Source organism: Petaurus breviceps, unplaced genomic scaffold, assembly GCF_028583685.1.
Source record: "Petaurus breviceps papuanus isolate PSGF00001 unplaced genomic scaffold, PetGlider_PUasm1.0 551, whole genome shotgun sequence".
In the NCBI taxonomy this organism is placed as follows: domain Eukaryota; kingdom Metazoa; phylum Chordata; class Mammalia; order Diprotodontia; family Petauridae; genus Petaurus; species Petaurus breviceps.
In genome coordinates this window covers 7,311,710-7,330,497 of record NW_027186372.1, presented here as the reverse complement: position 1 = coordinate 7,330,497, position 18,788 = coordinate 7,311,710, and the positions used below count along the sequence as shown (strand labels likewise).

The 18,788-nt window shown below is 41.7% G+C and overlaps 1 protein-coding gene and 2 long non-coding RNA genes across 5 annotated transcripts in view; 1 reads left to right on the top strand and 2 right to left on the bottom strand.

Moving 5' to 3' along the window:
• LOC138172645 (uncharacterized) overlaps positions 1-18,788 on the bottom strand; it is a 237,588-nt gene that overhangs the window by 49,795 nt on the left and 169,005 nt on the right. The window lies entirely within an intron of this gene.
• The window catches only part of ERGIC1 (endoplasmic reticulum-golgi intermediate compartment 1), a 149,385-nt gene that overhangs the window by 117,176 nt on the left and 13,421 nt on the right, over positions 1-18,788 (top strand). For all 3 annotated transcript variants that reach the window (XM_069102362.1, XM_069102361.1, XM_069102363.1), the window contains exons 7-9: positions 2,262-2,322; positions 8,634-8,734; positions 13,506-13,628. In XM_069102362.1, coding sequence (XP_068958463.1) covers positions 2,262-2,322; positions 8,634-8,734; positions 13,506-13,628 — 285 coding nt within the window. The remainder of the gene's footprint in view (positions 1-2,261; positions 2,323-8,633; positions 8,735-13,505; positions 13,629-18,788) is intronic.
• Positions 193-13,148, bottom strand: LOC138172644 (uncharacterized). Its single transcript, XR_011171199.1, has 4 exons — positions 11,464-13,148; positions 10,843-10,909; positions 4,365-4,599; positions 193-646 (listed from the first exon to the last, which is right to left on the bottom strand). It is a non-coding gene; the product is annotated as an uncharacterized lncRNA (long non-coding RNA).

Below are 18,788 nucleotides of genomic sequence, written 5' to 3'. Positions count from 1 at the left end.
AATAGCAAAAATATGGTCTGGTCAGGGCAGAGTATAGCAGGATTGTTACTTTCTTCACCCTAGATGCTAATCCTCTTTTAATGAAGCCTGAGATTCCATCAGCTTTTTTGACCTGTATGCTGCACTGTTGGGGCATGTCAAGCTTGGCATCTGCTAAAATGCCCAAATGTTTTTTCATATGAACTAGTGTCTAACCACACTACCCTTCTCTTTGACACATAAGTTGATTTTCTTGGACTCTACATTTTATTTGTTAAAATACATCTAATTAGTTTAGCTTCTCATTGTAACTTGTCAAGATCTTTTGGCATTTCTTTTTTTTTTTGTCATCTAGAATGTCCTGCTTGGTGACAAGTGTACTATCTATACCCGCATCCAAGTCATTGATACAGTTATTAAACTAGCATAGGACCAAGGAAAAACCAGTTGGAAGCGAGGTAGGATGGGGGGAGACTGCACCAAGTGAAGGTTTATTCAATATGGAAGGCCTTGGGCATGTTGAAGGGCCTTTAAGCAATTGTTGAAATACAGAGTATAAGTAGAGTAGTTAGACATCCATTAAGGGTGTAGATCGGCAGGCAGATTTATGGAGAGGGATACGGGTAGAGCAGATCGCATCATGAGAAGCATCCAGAGAAGAGAGCATCTGGGAAAATGAACAAAAGGGGAGAAAGTGAAAATGCTTCTAAGGTGACCAGTCTTGTGGTGCCAGCTTTCTATTAGAGGTGGAAGGCCAAGGAGGCAGTTAGAGATAGAGTTGAAGAGGCTTGTTCTTCTATGCAGCACAATGAAATGAAGGTTTATTAAGAGGTGCCACAGAAAGGGTGTGGGGTATAGAGGTTACACGAGTTAGTTATTTCTAGAGGAATTCATGTCATCAGCTTTGTCAACTCAAAACAAGGCTGGAGGATTTTTCTTTTATAAATAGGGGTGAATTCAGGGTTTCACCTAGACCGTTTGGATTGTGGACTGATGAATCTATAAAGAAATGCATTTGATTGCAGGACAAGAGAGAATAGAAAGAGAATGTTGACCCCTAAGGGGTAAGATCATCATGTTTCTAATTTCCTGGCATTGTACTTTGCTTACATATGTACGAAAGGATGGGAAAAGAAGACCCCCAATCTATATTTTGAGCCTTATCTCCAAATAACTTGCCATCCCAAATCCTCTGCTCTGACCAAACTGATCCAAGTACTATCTAGTGAATGCTTCCCCCCACCTCTCTGTGCTCTGACTCACAGCACCCCTTTTTTCCTCCCCCTTCCCCTCCATCTGGGTTCAAACTCTACTCAATCCTTTGAAGACCCAACTCAAATCCCCTCTTGTTCATGAGGAACAATGGAGTACAATGGAAAGAAGACTGGCTTTGGAATCGAAGACCCTGGGTTCAAATACTGACCCTGTCATTTGTACTTATGTGACTTTAGGCAAGTCACATGACCTCTGAGGACCTTAAGGGGCATATGAATTTGGATGGGAAGACAATTAACATCTTTATTTTCACTTTCCTCTAATTCAGGTATGAAACACACCACTCATGTCTTAAACCAGGTTAAAATGTAATTGAGAAATATTTAACAAAATAAATAAAAATACAGTAAAGCATAGATGTTATTAAGATGTGGTTTTTCTAAGTCAATATGTGGCTTACAGAGTTCATTAATAATAAGGATGTAGTGGTTTTAATAATAAGGTTTTAGGTTTAGTGGCTGTGTTTCTGTTTGAGTATGACACCACTGCTCTAACTGAAAGTTTACATTTCCTTCAGATATGAGTGTAAAAACAACATTATTCTGAGCCCAAGTATGGTGTCACATACATGTAATCCCAGCTACTGGGTAAACTGAGGCTGATAGATCTCTTGAGCTCAGAATGGGATATGCTGTTAAGTGTCCACACTAAGTCTGGCAACAAGATGACAAGTCACCATGCACAGGTGGTCACCAGTCTTCTTAAGAAGGGATGAACCAACCCAAGTCAGAAACTTTGGTGCTGATAAGTGGTGGGATTGAGCCTGTGAGTAGTCCCTACACTTCCAGCTTGGGCAAGCTAGGGAGACCCAGTCTTTCAAAAAACAAAGAGTATTCTGAAAAGGGTGTTGGAGGTTTCACAAGACTGCCAAAGTTATCCCTGATACTAAAAAGTTAAGACCCTTGCACTACATCACCATCTAAGAGAATGCACATCCAAAATCATATCGTAAACAATTCCTCTGATCTTTTGTAGAAATGATTGACACAAGCTATGTTTGTCTCTAGGTTCAGAACATTCATGGAGCATTCAACGCTCTGGGAGGAGCAGACAAACTCACTTCTAACCGTATGTATCTCAGATGGGAGCATGCTTCAGTTACTAGGCTTTTTAATGGAGCAGGAATTTAGAACTATAGCTGCTTGTCCAAAGGCCAACAGGATTGCAGCCGATGCTTTTGCACTCTGGGATCATAATCTGTGATATGATCCTTAATGAGGGAAAGCTAAGACGCTGCTAATCTAGTCACACCTTGAGATTTAGTCTGTTTATGCAATTAGGTCAAGTTTGGCATGTTATCTCATTACTTCTATTTCCAGCTACTACTATGGCTGTTGGTGTTCAGTCATTTCAGTCATCTCTAACTCTTCATGACCCCAATTGGAGTTTTTTTGGCAAAGATACTGGAATGGTTTGCCATTTTCTTCTCCAGCTCCTTTTACAGATATGAAAACTGAGGCAAACAAGGTTAAGTGACTTGCCCAGGGTCACATAGCTAGTAAGAGTCTGGGGCCAGATTTGAACTCAGGTCTTCCTGACTCCATTTAACCTCTGAATTTGAAGTCAAGAAAACTTAGATACAAATTCTACAATTGATGCTCACTAGTTATGTGATATTGGCTGACTCATTTTAAACTTCAGTTTCCCCAAATGTAAATGAAGGAATTGGACTTAAACACCATCCAGCTCTAAATCTATTGTCCTGTCATCTGTGTGATTGTTCAATCATATTTCAGTCATATCTGACTCTGTGACTCCATTTGGGCTTTTCTTGGCAAAGATACTGGAGTGGTTTGCCATTTCCTTCTCCAGTTTATTTGGCAGATGAGAAAAACTGAAGCAGACAGGGTGAAGTGACTTGCCCAGGGTCACACAGCTAATAAGTGTCTGAGGCTGGATTTGAACCAGGAAATGAATCTTCCTGACTCCAGGCCTGCCACCACCTACCTGTCCCTCTACTATGGCTACTCTAAAAATAATGGTACTGATAAGGATAGCTCTTCATGGTCTGAAAAGCACTTTTCATTTGCAGTTTCATTTGAGCCTCCCAGCAACACTGGGAAACAGGTGCTACTGTTATCCTTACTCTGTAGATGAGGAATTTGAGGCTCAGAGAGATTACTTTTATAAGTTACTTTCCTCCTGGGGTCCACACAACTGGTTCATGTCTGAGTCAGGATTTCAAACCAGAACTTCGTGATTCTAGGTCTAACACTCTGCTTAAATACCTGATGGCTTGGGATTTGTTATTTAGTGGATGGAAAAAGAGACTGCTATAACCTGAGTTCCTTCAGGATCCAATGCTGTGTCATCATCAATCTGTGTCCCCGGAGAATGCACTTGTGCATTGGGAAGAGGCCATGTGGCAGAGTGAAAAGAGTGCTGGGAATTTGGAGTCAGAAAACGTAGGATAGAGTCTTGGCTCCAATGGACAGCCTCTCAGCCTCAGTTTCTTCCTCTGTAAATTGGGGGTGTTGTACTTTTTTTTTTTTGGAGGGGGGAAGGCCAGGTGATTGGGGTTAAGTGACTTGCCCAAGGTCACACAGTTAGAAAGTGTGTCAGGTGTCTGAGGCTGGATTTGAACTCAGGTCCTCCTGACTCCAGGGCCAGTTCTCTCTTCACTGTGCCACCTAACTGCCCCCTCTTGTTGCACTTCTTAAAATCATACCATCCTTGGACTGGCTCTTCCATTTTCTCTCCTCACCACTTGTGTAACCCTCCCCCATTCCTAAAATGGTTCATTATTTTTTCTACGCTTTTGCGACTAACACACGTCCCCATGTGTGAATACCTACACATATATGATTTACACACATGTACCCCTATGCCACTCAGGCACATCTATTTTTTTAACACAAAAGTATGGCCTAGGAATATTGTCCCAAATATAGCATAGGATTGACGTCATTAAAAGGAATTTGGAGATCTAGCCCAGCCATTGTTCTCCTTTTCCTCCTCCATCTATTATTAGATTGTAAACTTCTTTTATATATTTATTTATTTATTTTTAATTTTCCATAAGATTTTGAGTTCTAGATTTTCTGCCCATCTTGCCCCTTCCCCCCACCCCAAGGATTGTAAGCTCCTTGAGGGCAGGGACTGTCTTTTACCTCTTTTTATGTTCCCAGTGCTTAGCACAGTTCCTGACACATAGTTAGCACCTAGTAACAGTTGATGGAAGTGAGGAAGCCAAGAGTCTCAGATGTGGAGTGACTTGTCCAAGAAGGAAGGCTGAGTTCCCAGTCAAGTGCATGTTAGCATCAGGTTTTCTCTTCTCCTGGGGCTCCTGGATGTTGACAATGCTTCTTGTCCTGAAGCAGCAGCCAGCTTCTGCTTAAGGTTACACTGAATGCCCAGAAAGGGATTGGGGGGCAGGAAGACATTATTGAGCCAGAGAAAGAATCCTGAAGAAGTTTTACCCCATCCTCACTTCACCCCATCCTCAAAAGCTGAATTAAAATGTATTGAGTAAATGAGAGGAACTTTACATTTTCCCTGATGGAAAGTCTGGCATTTTGAAACTCTGCCCTGCTGGCTCCAGAGGCAGCCTAACCCTATCTATCTGCTATCTGCCTCTTGTTCCTTCCTGTTACTAACTTCTGACTTTCTTGACATTTTAAAAATTCTTGCCCCTGGAGCACTTAGTCAGCAAAATGGTATTCCATCCGGAGGCTATAATGTGCGTATGAGAGCAGCTGCATCATACAGGGTCCTTCCCTTCCCTCAAGGCTGCTGCCATGCATGGCAACTAGCTTGGGTAATTTAACATCTCATTCTTCCATTTTTTTTAAAACAATCAGAGTTAAGTGACTTGGCCAGGGTCACACAGCTATTAATTATCTGAGGCCAGATTTGAAGTCAGGTCCTCCTGGCCACAGGGCCAGTGCTCTTTCTATTCACTGATCCACCTAGCTGTCCCTCCATTTTCATTTTTTCCCAGAGAAAGCCAGGCTTTTCTATTTTGTGCCTTGAGCCAGAATTTTCAGCTTGGCATGTAAAATATAGAATGTCAAGAGACATAAGGCACCTTAGGGATCATCCAGTCCAACCTCAACATTGAAAGAATACTGGGAGCCTGAAAGAAGGCCCTCGTGCCTTTGTCAGCATTAGGACCCCAACCATCTCCAGTATTCTTTTTCTGACAGTTATGAGCTCCTATGGGTCAGAGGCCATTGTCTGTTTAATTTCTGGCTTCAGAGACCTTGGTTCAAATTTGAAACTTCCTAAAACTGGGTGACTCCATCTATAAAATGAAGAGATTACACTAAATGGCTTGAGACTTTTCTTTGGAGAGATCTATGGGCCTGTGATCTTACAGCTTCTAGTGTCTTGTGCAAAACTCTATATACAGAGTATCAAGGAAACATTTGTTAAAGTGAATCCTTATAGGATTCCTGCCTTGAAGAACCCATTGAGTTCAAAAACTTGTGGGTAGAGAAATAAAGAAGATGATAAATCCTTTTCTGCCCTTCCCTGTTTAGTGGGAAGATTGGGGGATGGGGGACTACAAAGGTAGTTGGAAGGGGGTGAAAGAGATTGGGGTAACATATATGTGAAGGCATGGTAGGAACTTCAGCCTAAGGAAGAAGAGACAGTGTGGTCTGAGAAAGGGAACGCCATAGTTGGAATCGGAGGCCCCGAGTTCAAACCCCATCTCTGATGCCTGCTACCTTTATGACTTCTGGCAAGTCATTTAGACCTTCTGGGCCTTAGTTTCCTTATAATCTTTTCATATTAAATATACATATACACACATATGCATGTATATATATATGTGTATGTATATATGTATCTATGTGTTTGTGTGTGTGTGTGTATATATATATATATAATTCTCCTTGTAAAATAGAGGATTGGACTAGCTGGACTCAGAAGTCCCTTCTAACTCTAAATCTACTTATCTGAATTATAGAATTTATATCTCTATAGCACTTTGACGTTTAGGACCAGCTTCCCTCAGAACTACTCTGTGAGGTAGGCAGTGCAAATATTATTATCCTCATTCTACAGAAAGGAAACTGAGGTTCAGAGAGGTTCAGTGGCTTGCCGCAGGTCACATAATCAGTAAATACCTGAGCTAGGAATCAAACCCATTTTCTCTGACTCGCAAGTCTGGTGTTTTTGCCACTCTTCCATTATGTGTCCTTACAGAAGAAAACTCCTGACCTCTTGCTTCACCACCTTCTGTAGAGTGTTCTCCAAAGACTTGGGTCTTGAGTCCTGGTTGTAGTGATTATAAATATTTTTAATTCTGGAAGCGGGGCTCCTTCCCAGAAGGGCTGCTTTGATGCTTCAGCACAAAGTGGAGGTGACCCTGGACTCTTAAAAAGTATGCTCATGGAGCAGAGTTTGGCAGGTTCTGCTGAGCTGGGCTCAGAGGCTTGGAACACACTGACAAATCCGTGTCTGCTTTTCAAGGACCAACCAAGCTAAGTGCCCAGACACTCACCATCCAAGGAGTGGCCACAAGATGATCATTTCTTTGGCCAATGCAGCCAACAAAATACAAAGAAAAAGAGTGGTTCTTGGTCTTAACCTTATCCCCTTCTCCTTCAGCAGTGATGAAATGATCACAAGGTTGGAGCAGGAAAAGGTCATTGAAATCATTTAGTCCAACCCTCCTGATTTTACAGATAAGAACACCGAGACCCAGAAAGGTTAAGCAATTTTACCCAAGGTAGCAAGTGGCAGGGCTGGGATTCAAACCAAGGTCAATGAATTAATCAATAAGCATTTAGTAAGCACTTATTGGAGATACAAAGAGAAAAATAAAACAATCCTTGCCCTCAAGGAGTTTATATTCTATCGGGAAGACAACATGTATAATAAGGATACATAAGATATTTATAACACTCCACTGTACCATTTTGGAGTGGTGGGAATAGGTAAAAGATGCTAAGAATCAGCAACCACTCCCTGACTCAAAAACCCACCTACATCAATATTCTTCTAGTGTTGCTATATAGTCACGAATGCTAAGACCACGGACTTCAGAGAATCAAAATTGTAAGTGACTCAGAAGATAATCAACACCTGAATGGTGGTGGGTGTAGTAAACTCAATATGTTACTAGCCAAAAAAAAAAAGACATAGAAAAGGGGTTCTTAACCTAGGGTCAGAGAACTTGGTATTTTTTTAAAAATCATTTTGAAAACCATATTGCAATATAATTGGTTTCCTTTGTAATCCTATATATATATATTTTTTTATATCATACCTTTAAAAATATTCTGAGAAGTGTTCTATAGACTTCACCAGATTGCCAAAGGGATCTGTAACACCAGAAAGGTTAAGAATCCCTGATCTAGAGGAAAACTCCTAATAGTGACTTTTTAAAATTTTTTGCTTTTTGGAGGGCAGTTGGGGTTAAGTGACTTGCCCAAGGTCACACAGCTCCTAATAGTGACTTTTATAGAAGAAAATGGACTGAAATCCCACATGGTGAGAAATTCTGCCCCAGGGGAGGGGGCCTCCACACTGATGAGACCACAAATCTATTGGAACATTTGTGGTTTCTTCAAATACCCAAGTAACCAGCAATGCTAGGTACTGTATCTACTTATAAATGAGATGCTTTTAATGATAGTCTGTAAGTGATTCAGCAGCTAAAACCCCTTTTGTAGGATCCAAGGTAAACCTTCCTTATGCAAAATTCTCTCTGGGGGAGAAATGTTTTATAGTATGTACATTTGCTTGGGTTAGATTAAAACTAGGGAGATAAAATCGAGTCAGCTAGGTAAAGAAAGTGCCTCTCTCGTCTCTTCCAGCTGAACTTCCTAGTTTCTTAATTTATTGTATCAAGGATCTGTCTGGGAAAAGCCAGAAGAATCATAATGACCACTGTGGTATAGTGGGAAGAATATTAGATTTGGAACCAGAAGACCTGGGCTCAGTCCTTTTATTTATTAGTTCTGTGACCTTGGATAAGTCATTTCTCTGGGCCTCAGTTTGTAACCTGAGGAGATTAGACTAGATGTTCTCTGTAGTTCCTTCTAGCCTTTTATCCTGTTATCATATGGTTATATGGTAGAGTAAGTATGGAGTAGAGTGACTTGTAGTGAAGAGAATTGGGGAACAGTAATCCTTAGTGGCTAAGTCTGAGTGCTGCCAAATCGTTTCTAAGCCATTTAGCAACCACTTAAAGGGCTTCAGCGTTTTCTTTTTGTACAGTCTTTAGTGGTTCTTATTAATGGGGTTAGGGGATAAAATTAAGTTGCCTGAATTACTGTCCCCATTTTACTGAGGAGAAACCTGAGGTCACAGAGTGAATCTCTCACACACACACACACTCACTCACACAAACACACACACAGTAACTATAGGGAGCAGAACTCTAATTTCAACTTTCTTAACGTGTCCTCATTTCATCTTTCCAACAGCCCTTGCATCCCATGATTACATCTTGAAGATTGTCCCCACGGTGTATGAAGATAAGAGTGGAAAGCAGCGGTACTCATACCAATACACGGTAGCTAACAAGGTCAGTGGAGGTCTGGGGAAGGGCCTGCTCCATGGCCCTCATTTACAATTTCCTTTTCTTTCTGTGCTCACTGGACTGATTGAGGTACATTCAGGCATTGTACAAAGTGTACTACTGCGGCCTCTGCTGGCAGAGAAAGGATCAGAAGCTGATTGGACCTTCAGTAGAGAGGGGCCAGTGAAGCCCTCCAGGACGGTTAGTGTGATGGACTAAAAAAAGCCAATCCCCTGGGGGTCCAGAGCCCTTTGGGAACCCAGAGAGGCACAAGGCAGTCTAAATCATTTCTAAATCAAGAAGATCCATGCCTGCTGCCAGCAGGAGCATCAGTTGAGAACTAGAAGAAACCTTTGGGTCTGTCTAGTCCAACAACCTCATTTTATAGATGAGGAAACTGAGGCAGGGGAAAGTGAAAGACTTACTCAAGGTCACTCAGCTAATAAATGGAAAAGCCTAGAGTCCTCTGATTGCAAATCCAGTGTTCTTTCCTCTATCAAAAAAACCTAGAATGAACTGTTCTTAAAAGCTCAAATCTCTCTATCTTATTATAAAATATTTGCATATTACACAAATATATTATGTATTCCTAGATAATATACAGTATGTAATTCTATAATATTATGTATTGTATATTTATATAATATACTGTTATATTTCTATAACCTACAGTATTATATATTATATATTTATAAGCTATTATGTGTTTATATGATATTTATAAACTGTATATTGTGTTTATAAAATGTTATATACTGTATATTTATACATTGTTATATATTGTGTGTTTATATATAAAATATTACCTAAATATAACATCTTATGTAATATATTCTAAATATGATGGTATATAAAATAGCATATATACTACATATTTATGTGTTTATTTTTTATCTGAATTCTAGGAACCATTTCAAAGTTTGCCTCTCTATTCCACCCCCAGATACCACCACCACCACTAAAACAGTTGTCAGAATTGAAAGGCACCTGTGCCATCATTTAATCGAACCTTTGCATTTATAATTTCCCAAGTAGACCTGGAGTCTGAACCTAGGTCTCCTAACAACTAAGCTAATGTTCTTTCTAGTACCTCGTCATCTCTTAAACGGAACCTGTATATTTTTTTTACACCGTTGAACTAGAAACCCAGAATATCAAATTATTTTCTATATAGACTCTTTGGTTAAAGTCAGTCTACTGGTTTTGAGTCTCTCTGCTCCCATTGTAGTATAATGGCAAGAACATTCAGTTTTGGAGTCAGAACACTTGGATTTGAATACCAGCTCCACCATTTCCTACCTTTATGAATTTGACAAATCATTTTCCTTCTTGTGCTGTAGTTTCCCCATCTGCAAAATGGGGAGTTTGGACAGAATGACCACTAACATCCTTTTAACTCTTATGTGTATGATTCTTGGTCTCCTTAACAAGATAAAAACTGCTGGACATTTCTGACCCAGAAAGTATCTGATGCCCCACTGCATGCTGTGATGTCTTACTCTAGACTTGCCATTGGCACCTTTAAATGTCAAGCTTGCTAGATGATACTGGAGATCATTTGCTGTTTTGCATTAGGGTAAACAGTATGGATTCTGAAGCTGACCCTGAGCTGAATGAATATAGATCTGAGAAAGATCTATGTGGCTTTCTCAGAAGCCACTCAGTCCTTTTAGAAGGTAACATTGTTAGATCTGGGGCCATTAATTACCTAGTTTTAAAATCAGAAAATTTAAACCTGGAAGTTGAGCCAAATTCAATTTCTGTTTCTATCTTCTGAAACCTACGGTAGATCTAGGTGATATGAGGATGATAGTGCATTGATTAAATGCATCAAAAAGCATAACTCTGTAGTCGTGATTCTCTGCTGTTCAAAAATCTTCAGTGTCTCCCTATTGCCTAGTGTTAAAGTTTCTACAGTTTGGCACTTTCTTGCATTTCTAGTGTTATTTCATAATTTCTTCCTTTGTTAAGCTAAGAAATAGTCTCATCACTTTATTTTTATTTGGTTAGTCTGTCCTAGTTAATTGGTTTTCCGTTTGACTTGTGGTACCTCCTTGGATTGGTAGAGAATGTGCTAATGGCATCTTGAGCTGCGTCTGCTTAACTCTACTTACCCCGGGCACCCCGAATTGAAGCTGAGGTCTGGAACAGTCCTAGAATCATTAGTGACCTGTGTTACACCTGGAATGACATATTTTCAGTTATTTATTTCCTGCTTATCCTTAAAAACTAAGTTACATGCTAGTTCCTCCATGAAATTTGCCCCATTCCTTCCCTAGTTACCAGCACCTCCAACCCTGGTGGTAATCTTCCTCGTCAGATCTGACACTTTGCTCATTTTGTTCGTACTTCTATGTAATATTGTGTTTTATAATCTTCTGTGTTTGTATCTTTCTCTCCTTCCGGTCTATAAACTCCTCAAGGACAGAAATTATTTTATCTGAGCTTTTCGTTTCCCCCAGTTTAGCTTCGTCTTTTACTTTGTACATGGTAAGCGCTTGACTGCCTGTTGAATGTGAGTGCTGCTCTCTGTGATGCAGGATGGCTTTTGAGATCACCTCTTACTTTTGATTTCTTTTCTCCTTAGGCCATCCATAACTGGAAACTTCTTTTATAAGTAAAGGTTAGCCTTTCCACTTTATGTGCCAGGTCACTGTTTCATGTTCATGAAATTCATGCAAAAACTATTTCTTAAACTATCCCAAAATATATTTTAAAAGAGACCTTTTTCCTACCAGTTATTTCCTAGCATTCTGGAGCTAGAGGATACCATTAGGTGGAGAGAGTTTCAGTTTCTCTCAAAGACCCTCAGGGAAATCCATGCCAGTTGCTAACAGTCCCGCCCCACTATAAGCACCCAGATCTTTCCTGTTTTAATTTAAGACTCTTTCCTGTTGCTCATGGCTTCTTTGGATACAGAGAACAACTGTTAGTCTTCCTTCTCATAAAGCTTCTTTGTATGCTTAGAGACAGTAAGGAGGTCACCTCTTAGAAACCTCTGTTGTTTAGACTAAATTGCCTAGCTCCTCTGATCTGCCACATCATCCCTTCTGATTGTGTTTGTCACTCCTATGTTCTTTAATCTCCATCCATCTGTCAATCAGAGGTCCTTGCATCTGACTTTGGGGTGGGGAGGGTGGTCTGAGGGGGAACAATCCTCTTGATATCCTGCGAATGAGATATGGTCTGGCCACAACATTAGTGGGCAAGTCCCTTTCTCCCTTCTCTGAGCCTCAGCTTCTCCATCTCTAAAAAAGAAGGTTTGGAATAGATTTAAAAATCTAAGGTCCTTTATAGTTCTACGATATGCCATCCTAAATCCTTACCTAGCTTTGCCCTACCACAGGTCATGACTCTAACCCTCCAGAAGTCAGACAGCCTCTGTTCAGCCCATCAGCATTCACTTATTCAGGGCTAGCTCTGTGCCTGGTACACGCCCGTATTTTGTTCCACGTGGTCCCGTGGACCTGCCTTCATGACAGGGTGTTAGGAGGATGAGAGTGCAGCATCTAGGCCAGGAAGCCAGCAGGGAGGGCTGTGATGAGGCCATTCTTGGGCCTCTTGGGTCACAGCCATTCCTTTCCTGCATTTTGGTTCTTCCTGTGCTGTCACCAAAGTGACCGCCCTCCCCTACAGTTGCCTCACAGGGTGGACTTTCGTCTTTCTGTTCAGTGTCACCAAACACTGATGAAGCTTTTTGGACTGAGCCCTTTTTGAAAGTGAGCTTCAGGCAGGCCAGCTTGCTCAGCTGATGTTGACATTTCTAGGAGTGGGATGGAACCTGTGGCATTAAGCCAGGGCCACCCTGTTAGGGCTGCTCCGTCCATGAGGGGTAAGAAAAGGTAGAGTGATAAAAGCAGCTCTTCACTCTGTAACTTGTTTGTTTGTTTTTGCTTTTTGGAGGGCATTTGGGATTAAGTGACTTGCCCAAGGTCACACAGCTAGTTTTTGTGATAAGTGTCTGAGGCCAGATTTGAACTCAGGTCCTCCTGACTCCAGGGCTGGTGCTCTATTCACTTCTCCACCTAGCCGCTCCCACTCTGTAACTTTCAAAGGTAGGAAAAAGGTTTGGGAGAGTTGTTTTGTTGTTGCTGTCTAAAGCTGGACACTACTAACCCTTCATTCTCAATCCATTGACTAAGTAGATGCACAAGTATGGATATCTAGTCTTTGGACCTATGATATCAGTCCTGGAATTGAGTGTAGAGGCCAGCTGCCTCACTTTAAGATTGGGAAACTGAGGCCCAGGGAAGGAGACTGGAAGGGGAAAGATTGTAAGACTAAGATCTCCCCACTTCAGACCCTTAGTACCTTCCTGATTCCCCTGGGTTTAGAAAGACAGGATTAAATTCATTATCTTCCCATTCTGACCTTGATCCTTCTCTGTTGACACTCTTTCCGACTGTGTAGTGACTGGACCTGGGAGTGAGAAACTTCCCATCTTCTCTGCTCAACCTGAAATCCAACTTTTTTTTTTCCTCTGACGTCTTTACTGCTTCTTCCTGCCTCTGTCTCAATAGCATTTTTGGTGCCAGGAGCTGTTAGTCAGCTTCTAAGAAGATGCAAGCCTGGTCCCTTGGTCTTGCCCATGCAATGGCTGGCAAGAGAACTCGGTCACCAGTCATTCAAAGGAGAGGTGAAAAAAAAATGGTGGGTGGGAGTGAGAAAGCCTCTTAGTAGTCACTCATCCAACAAAACAGTAATTTAGAAATCCCCCACCTGATCGAGTGAAAATTGATTCTCATTTCCTGGTCTCATTTTTTTCTTCCTCCCTTAGGAATATGTTGCATACAGTCACACCGGCCGCATCATCCCTGCCATTTGGTTTCGCTATGACCTAAGCCCCATCACGGTGAAGTACACAGAGCGGCGACAGCCCCTGTACAGGTTCATCACCACGGTGAGTGAGAGTCTGGCAGGATGCCAAGCTCATTCACTGTCTTATTCACCAAAGCCATAGGGACTGAGTTCTGGCAGCTGCTGGAAATCCAGTCATCCTCAATGGTCTCCTGGTTAATAATGAATCACAAAGTGGTCGATGGATATGGAGCCAGGCAGCAAGAATTGAACTTAATTGATTGGGTTCCAGGAAAAAAAAAAAGAATGATAATGGTGATTCATATTGCATGGCATCATGGGATAGAGAGCTGGCCTCCAGGTCAGGAAGACCTGGATTGAAGTATTGCTTCTAACATATTCTGGCTGTGGGACTCTGGGCAAGTCACCTCACACATCAATGCTGTGCACAACTCTCTTAAGACTTATCTGTTGCAGAGAAATTGTTCTACTTTGGTTAGAGGGAGTTTCCTCCCCAGAAATTCCCTGATAGAGATGAATCACAGGTCTGGACCAAAAAGTAAATTTGCACCATAAGGCCTAAAAGGTGCTTTCTTCACATTACCCCCATGAGGTCAGTAATACAAATTTTATTAGCCCCACTCTACAGATAGGAAAACTGAGACCTGGGGCAGAGAAGTGACTTGCTTGAGATCACACAACTATGATGTGTCAGAGCTAGGATTCAGGCTTTGATCTCCTTATTCTAAATCACGTGCTTTAAACCAGGCAGTTAGATGGCCCAGTAGATAGAATGCCAGGCCTAGAAACAAGAATACCTGAGTTCAACTCCAGCATCAGAGACTTACTAGCTATGTGACCCTGAGTAAGTCATTTAGCCTGTCTGCCTCAATTTTCTCATCTATAAAATGGGGCTAATAAATAGCCCCTACCTCCCAGAGCTGTTGGGAGGATCAAATGATGTAATATTTGTAAAATGCTTAGTATAGTGTCTGGTACATTTGTTGCTGTTGTTCAGTAGTTTCAGTCATGTCCAACCCCATTTGGGGTTTTCTTGGCAGAGATACTGGAATGGTTTGCCATTTCCATCTTTGGCTCATTTTGCAGATGAGGAAACTGAAGCAAACAGGGTTAAGTGACTTGCCCAGGGTCACACAGTAAGTGTCTGAGGCTGGTTTTGAACTCAGGTCCTCCTGATTCCTGGGCTAGAGTTCTTATCCACTGCCCCACCTGGCATATAGTATGTGTGCTGGCGCACGCTCTCTCTCTCTCCCTCTCTCTTTCGATATATCTATATCTATATATAGATATATATATTTAGTTATTTATATGTGTTAGTTATTTATTGTTATTATTTCCATGATACCATGCTGCCTTATGATAAAGATACTTTACCTTTTCATAGTATTTTTTACTTTTGAAAACATTTTCACATGTTGTACAAGCACGTGTCCTTGATCCTACAGAAAGTGATTCTGATGGGACTTGGGTAGGATGCCCTCGGACATTTCTATGACTTATAATATTTGTATTATACAAATATGTTTGTACAAAGATGATAATGCTTGTAAAATGCTAAGTACAGTGCCTGGCACAAAGTAAGTGTTATATAAATGTTAGCTATCATCATCTTATAATTGTTGTTATATAACCTCTTGTGTTCCTCTGTGGCCTCCCTGAGTGATGGTTTGGCTCGCTAAATTAACATGCCACCAGAGGCTTAACTTTTTAAAAGACACCTGTCTCACTTTGGTTCTTTTTTTTTTTTTTGGTCTTTTTGGAGGGGGGAAGGCAGGGCCATTGGGATTAAAGTGACTTGTCCAAGGTCACACGGCTAGTAAGTATTAAGTGTCTGCATCCATATTTGAACTCAGGTCCTCCTGTCTCCAGGGCCAGTGCTCTATTCACTTCTCCACCACTTGTCTCACTTTGAAAAGTCATAGGACACTATTGCCAAGACCCTTCAACTTCTGACTGCCAGGATCTGGCTGCCTCTGTTTCAGGCAGGCCCAACATCAGAAAGTATTGTCAAGAACACAGGTGTTACTGATCCTGGGACACAGTGTCGTCACTGCCCGGCTCTGTCGTGTATGCTGTACCTTAAGACCTTTATCACTTTGCTGTACAGGCCCATCATTCCCCAGGGACACACGCATAGTATAAGAAAGGCCACCCAGGTTATCAGACCTGCCCGAGCAGCTCTCCTTTGCTACAGAGGAGTCTGGATGATCTCTTTGCTCCCCTGGTATTCATCTCATTAGCGCAGGCACAAGCACAAGGAGCATTTTAGGAAGCATTGGCCCAGAGACCTGAGTTAGCTTTGCTTTTGTAAGCTACTTAAGGACCACCCAGAGAGGGGAAGAAAGAAAGGAAGGGGAATGAGGGATGAAAGAGAAGAACAAGGGGTGGCTAGGTGGCGCAGTGAGTAAAGCACCGGCCCTGGAGTTGGGAGAACCCAAGTTCGGTTCCGGCCTGAGACACCTCACACCCACACAAAAATATTAACCGTGTCACCTTGGGCAAGTTACTTCACCCCAATTGCTCTCCAAAAAGGCAAAAAAAAAAAAAAAGAAAGAGAAGAACAGAGAGAGAAAGAAGGAAGAAAAAAGAAAGAGGCAGGTAGAGAGAGGAAGAGGGAAAGGAAAATAAAAGAGAGGAGGATAGAGAGAGAAAGAAGGAGATAGGAGAGTGGAAGATGGAGAGAGAAAGGAAAAGAAAGAGAAGGAGAGAGAAAAGAAAAGAAAAAGAGGGAGATAGGAAAAAAGAGAGAGGGAGAAAGGAAAAGAAAGAGGGAGATAGAGGAGAGGAAAAGGGAGAGAGAAAGGAAAAGGGGAAAGAGAGGAAGAAGAAAAAAGGAAAGAGGGCGAGAGAAGAGGAGGAGGAGATAAAAGAGAGGTACCCTCATCAATATTATTGGCAGCAGCTGCTGATTAGAAAGTAATGCAGTGGAAAGAATACTGGCTCTGGTATCAGAGGACTTGGACTCAAATTCCATACCTAGTACTGACTAGCAGTGCGACTACGGGCAAGTCACTTAACCTCCCTGAGTCTCAGTTCCTTCCTCTGTAAAATGAGAAGGTTGACCTCAGTGATCTCCAAGGCACCATCCAAGTCTAAATCAGCTGATTATGATTTCAGTCAGAAGGCTAGGAGGAAGATAGAGAGGGTTAAAAACAAGAGCAAAAATAATTAATGGGCATCCCTGTATCATGAAGCCACTCTGCAGGGAAGCCCCTCCTGGCATTATCAGGAATATTTCAGAAAAGTGCTGATTTAAATTTTGGCATCCTGGTGGCTGTGGCAACCAGTGAGTCAGCTGTCACTGAGCAGGCCTTCTGGCCCACTAAATAAATCCGCCTGCCTGTGGCAGATGGAGCCATTGTTGACTTTCAGAAGCCCTCAGATGTTTCCATTCTTGCAATGCAGCAGCAGATGTTGTATTCCATGGGTGGGGGTGGAGTGGAAGTGAAGTCCGGAGGAAGGGGGGATAAGGAGGCGCAGGGAGGGGCAAGAAATGGGAGCACCTGCTGCCTCCTCTCTTTTATTTAATACTTGTTTACAAAGCCACCTCCAGCCCAACTGTCACCAAAATGCTGCTTTCTACAAATAGGCTTTCTGAGGGCTTGGGATAGACTGGATTTAGGCAGAGGCGCTGCCACTCATATCGGACATTTTGGTACCGTGTTTGGGAAGGCAGCTGAGAGTCCTACAAGTGGACTTTTTCCAGACGTGGGTGGGATGGAATGAGGAGTGGGAGTAGCTGGGGGTTGAGGGGATACAGGGCGTGGTTACCCAGCTGTATTTCCAAAGCCAGTGGGTGTTTCTGATGTTTCTCTCACCCTGGATTTCCCCTCAAGAGGGAAGGATTTTATTGCCTGGGAAACACTGTGTTTACCACCAATCCACATTAAGGAGGGGGGGAGTGTGCAGAGGGGGGTATCCAGATAGTATGGATAAATGAAATCCCCAATAATCCCAAAACCTTACATTAGCCAAGTTGCAGATTCTTCCCTTGCAGAGTCATAGGATTTTTAGACATTATCTTTTACAAGCATTAAAATTAAACACACTTATGTTTTCTTTTCTTCTTTTAATAATGATATTTGCATGGATAAGGAGGTGGCCCGACCTGACCAAAGTCATGCTATCCATAATGACTTTTACCAAAAACCTAAAAACCCAGAAGGCCCACAGTGCATTTTATTAGCAATACCCTGTATTGGGGTTTCATAGGAAAACTGAAAGCAATTGCTTAGAATGAGAGGTTTGAAATCTCTTCTGGTAGAGGGAATAACCATGCTGATGAGATTGTGGATTCTTTGAAGTAAGTTTTGTTTTGTTTTATTTAGCTTTTTCCTTGCCAGTATCTAGTGGAAGCACCGTAAGCTATAAATTCACTACTAATAATAGGGCCTAGGGATAGGAACTGGCACTTCATTAGTATTGGGAAATCCCTGGTGAGGGAACTCCAGTGTAGACTGGTACCTTTTCTGCAGCAAATGGGCTTAGAGAATTTCCTAGAGTGCTGAGAGGTTAAGGGAATTGCTGAGGGTCACGTGGTTTATGTCCAAGGTGGGAACCCAGATCTTCTTGGCTTTAAGGCCAGCTGTCTATCCATGATGCCAAACTGTCTCCCTAATACTAATAATAACACATTTCTGTTGCCATGTGTGTATGTGTGCATATAATACACAAAGTTTTTTTTTTAAACTAGTTCTGTGAGATAAGTTGCACCTTAATTTTTTGCCCCTGTCAAATGGGATTAATAAGACTCATAGGCTTACGTAACTCATTCAAGGTCACACAGGTAGTAAATTTTGGAACTGGAATGGAAGAAATATATAAGAGAAAGGGGGGGGGGGGGGGGAGAGAGACCTTGGATAATCCAGAAAATCATTAAAGAGTCTTTAGATGTTAGTAGGGCCATAATTGAGCTCTGTGTATGGGAGATCAAACTAACAGTTATGTTAGGGTTTAGTATATTGCAAAGAAAACTCTAATAATAATTGCAATATTTCCCATTTCTATACAAACTTATTTAGAGTTTACAAAAAAAACTTTTCTCATACCAACCCTATGTTGTGGTTAGTGTAAGAATGATACTCTCCATTTTACAGATGAAGAAATGGATACTGAGAGAGGTTATCTGACTTGCTGATGATGACCAAATTTGGAAGTCAGGGCTCCAACTCCAATGTTCGACTTCCAAAGTCAGCGCTGCTTCTACTGTTTAACCATGTGCACCTCTGACTAAATGTAGTTC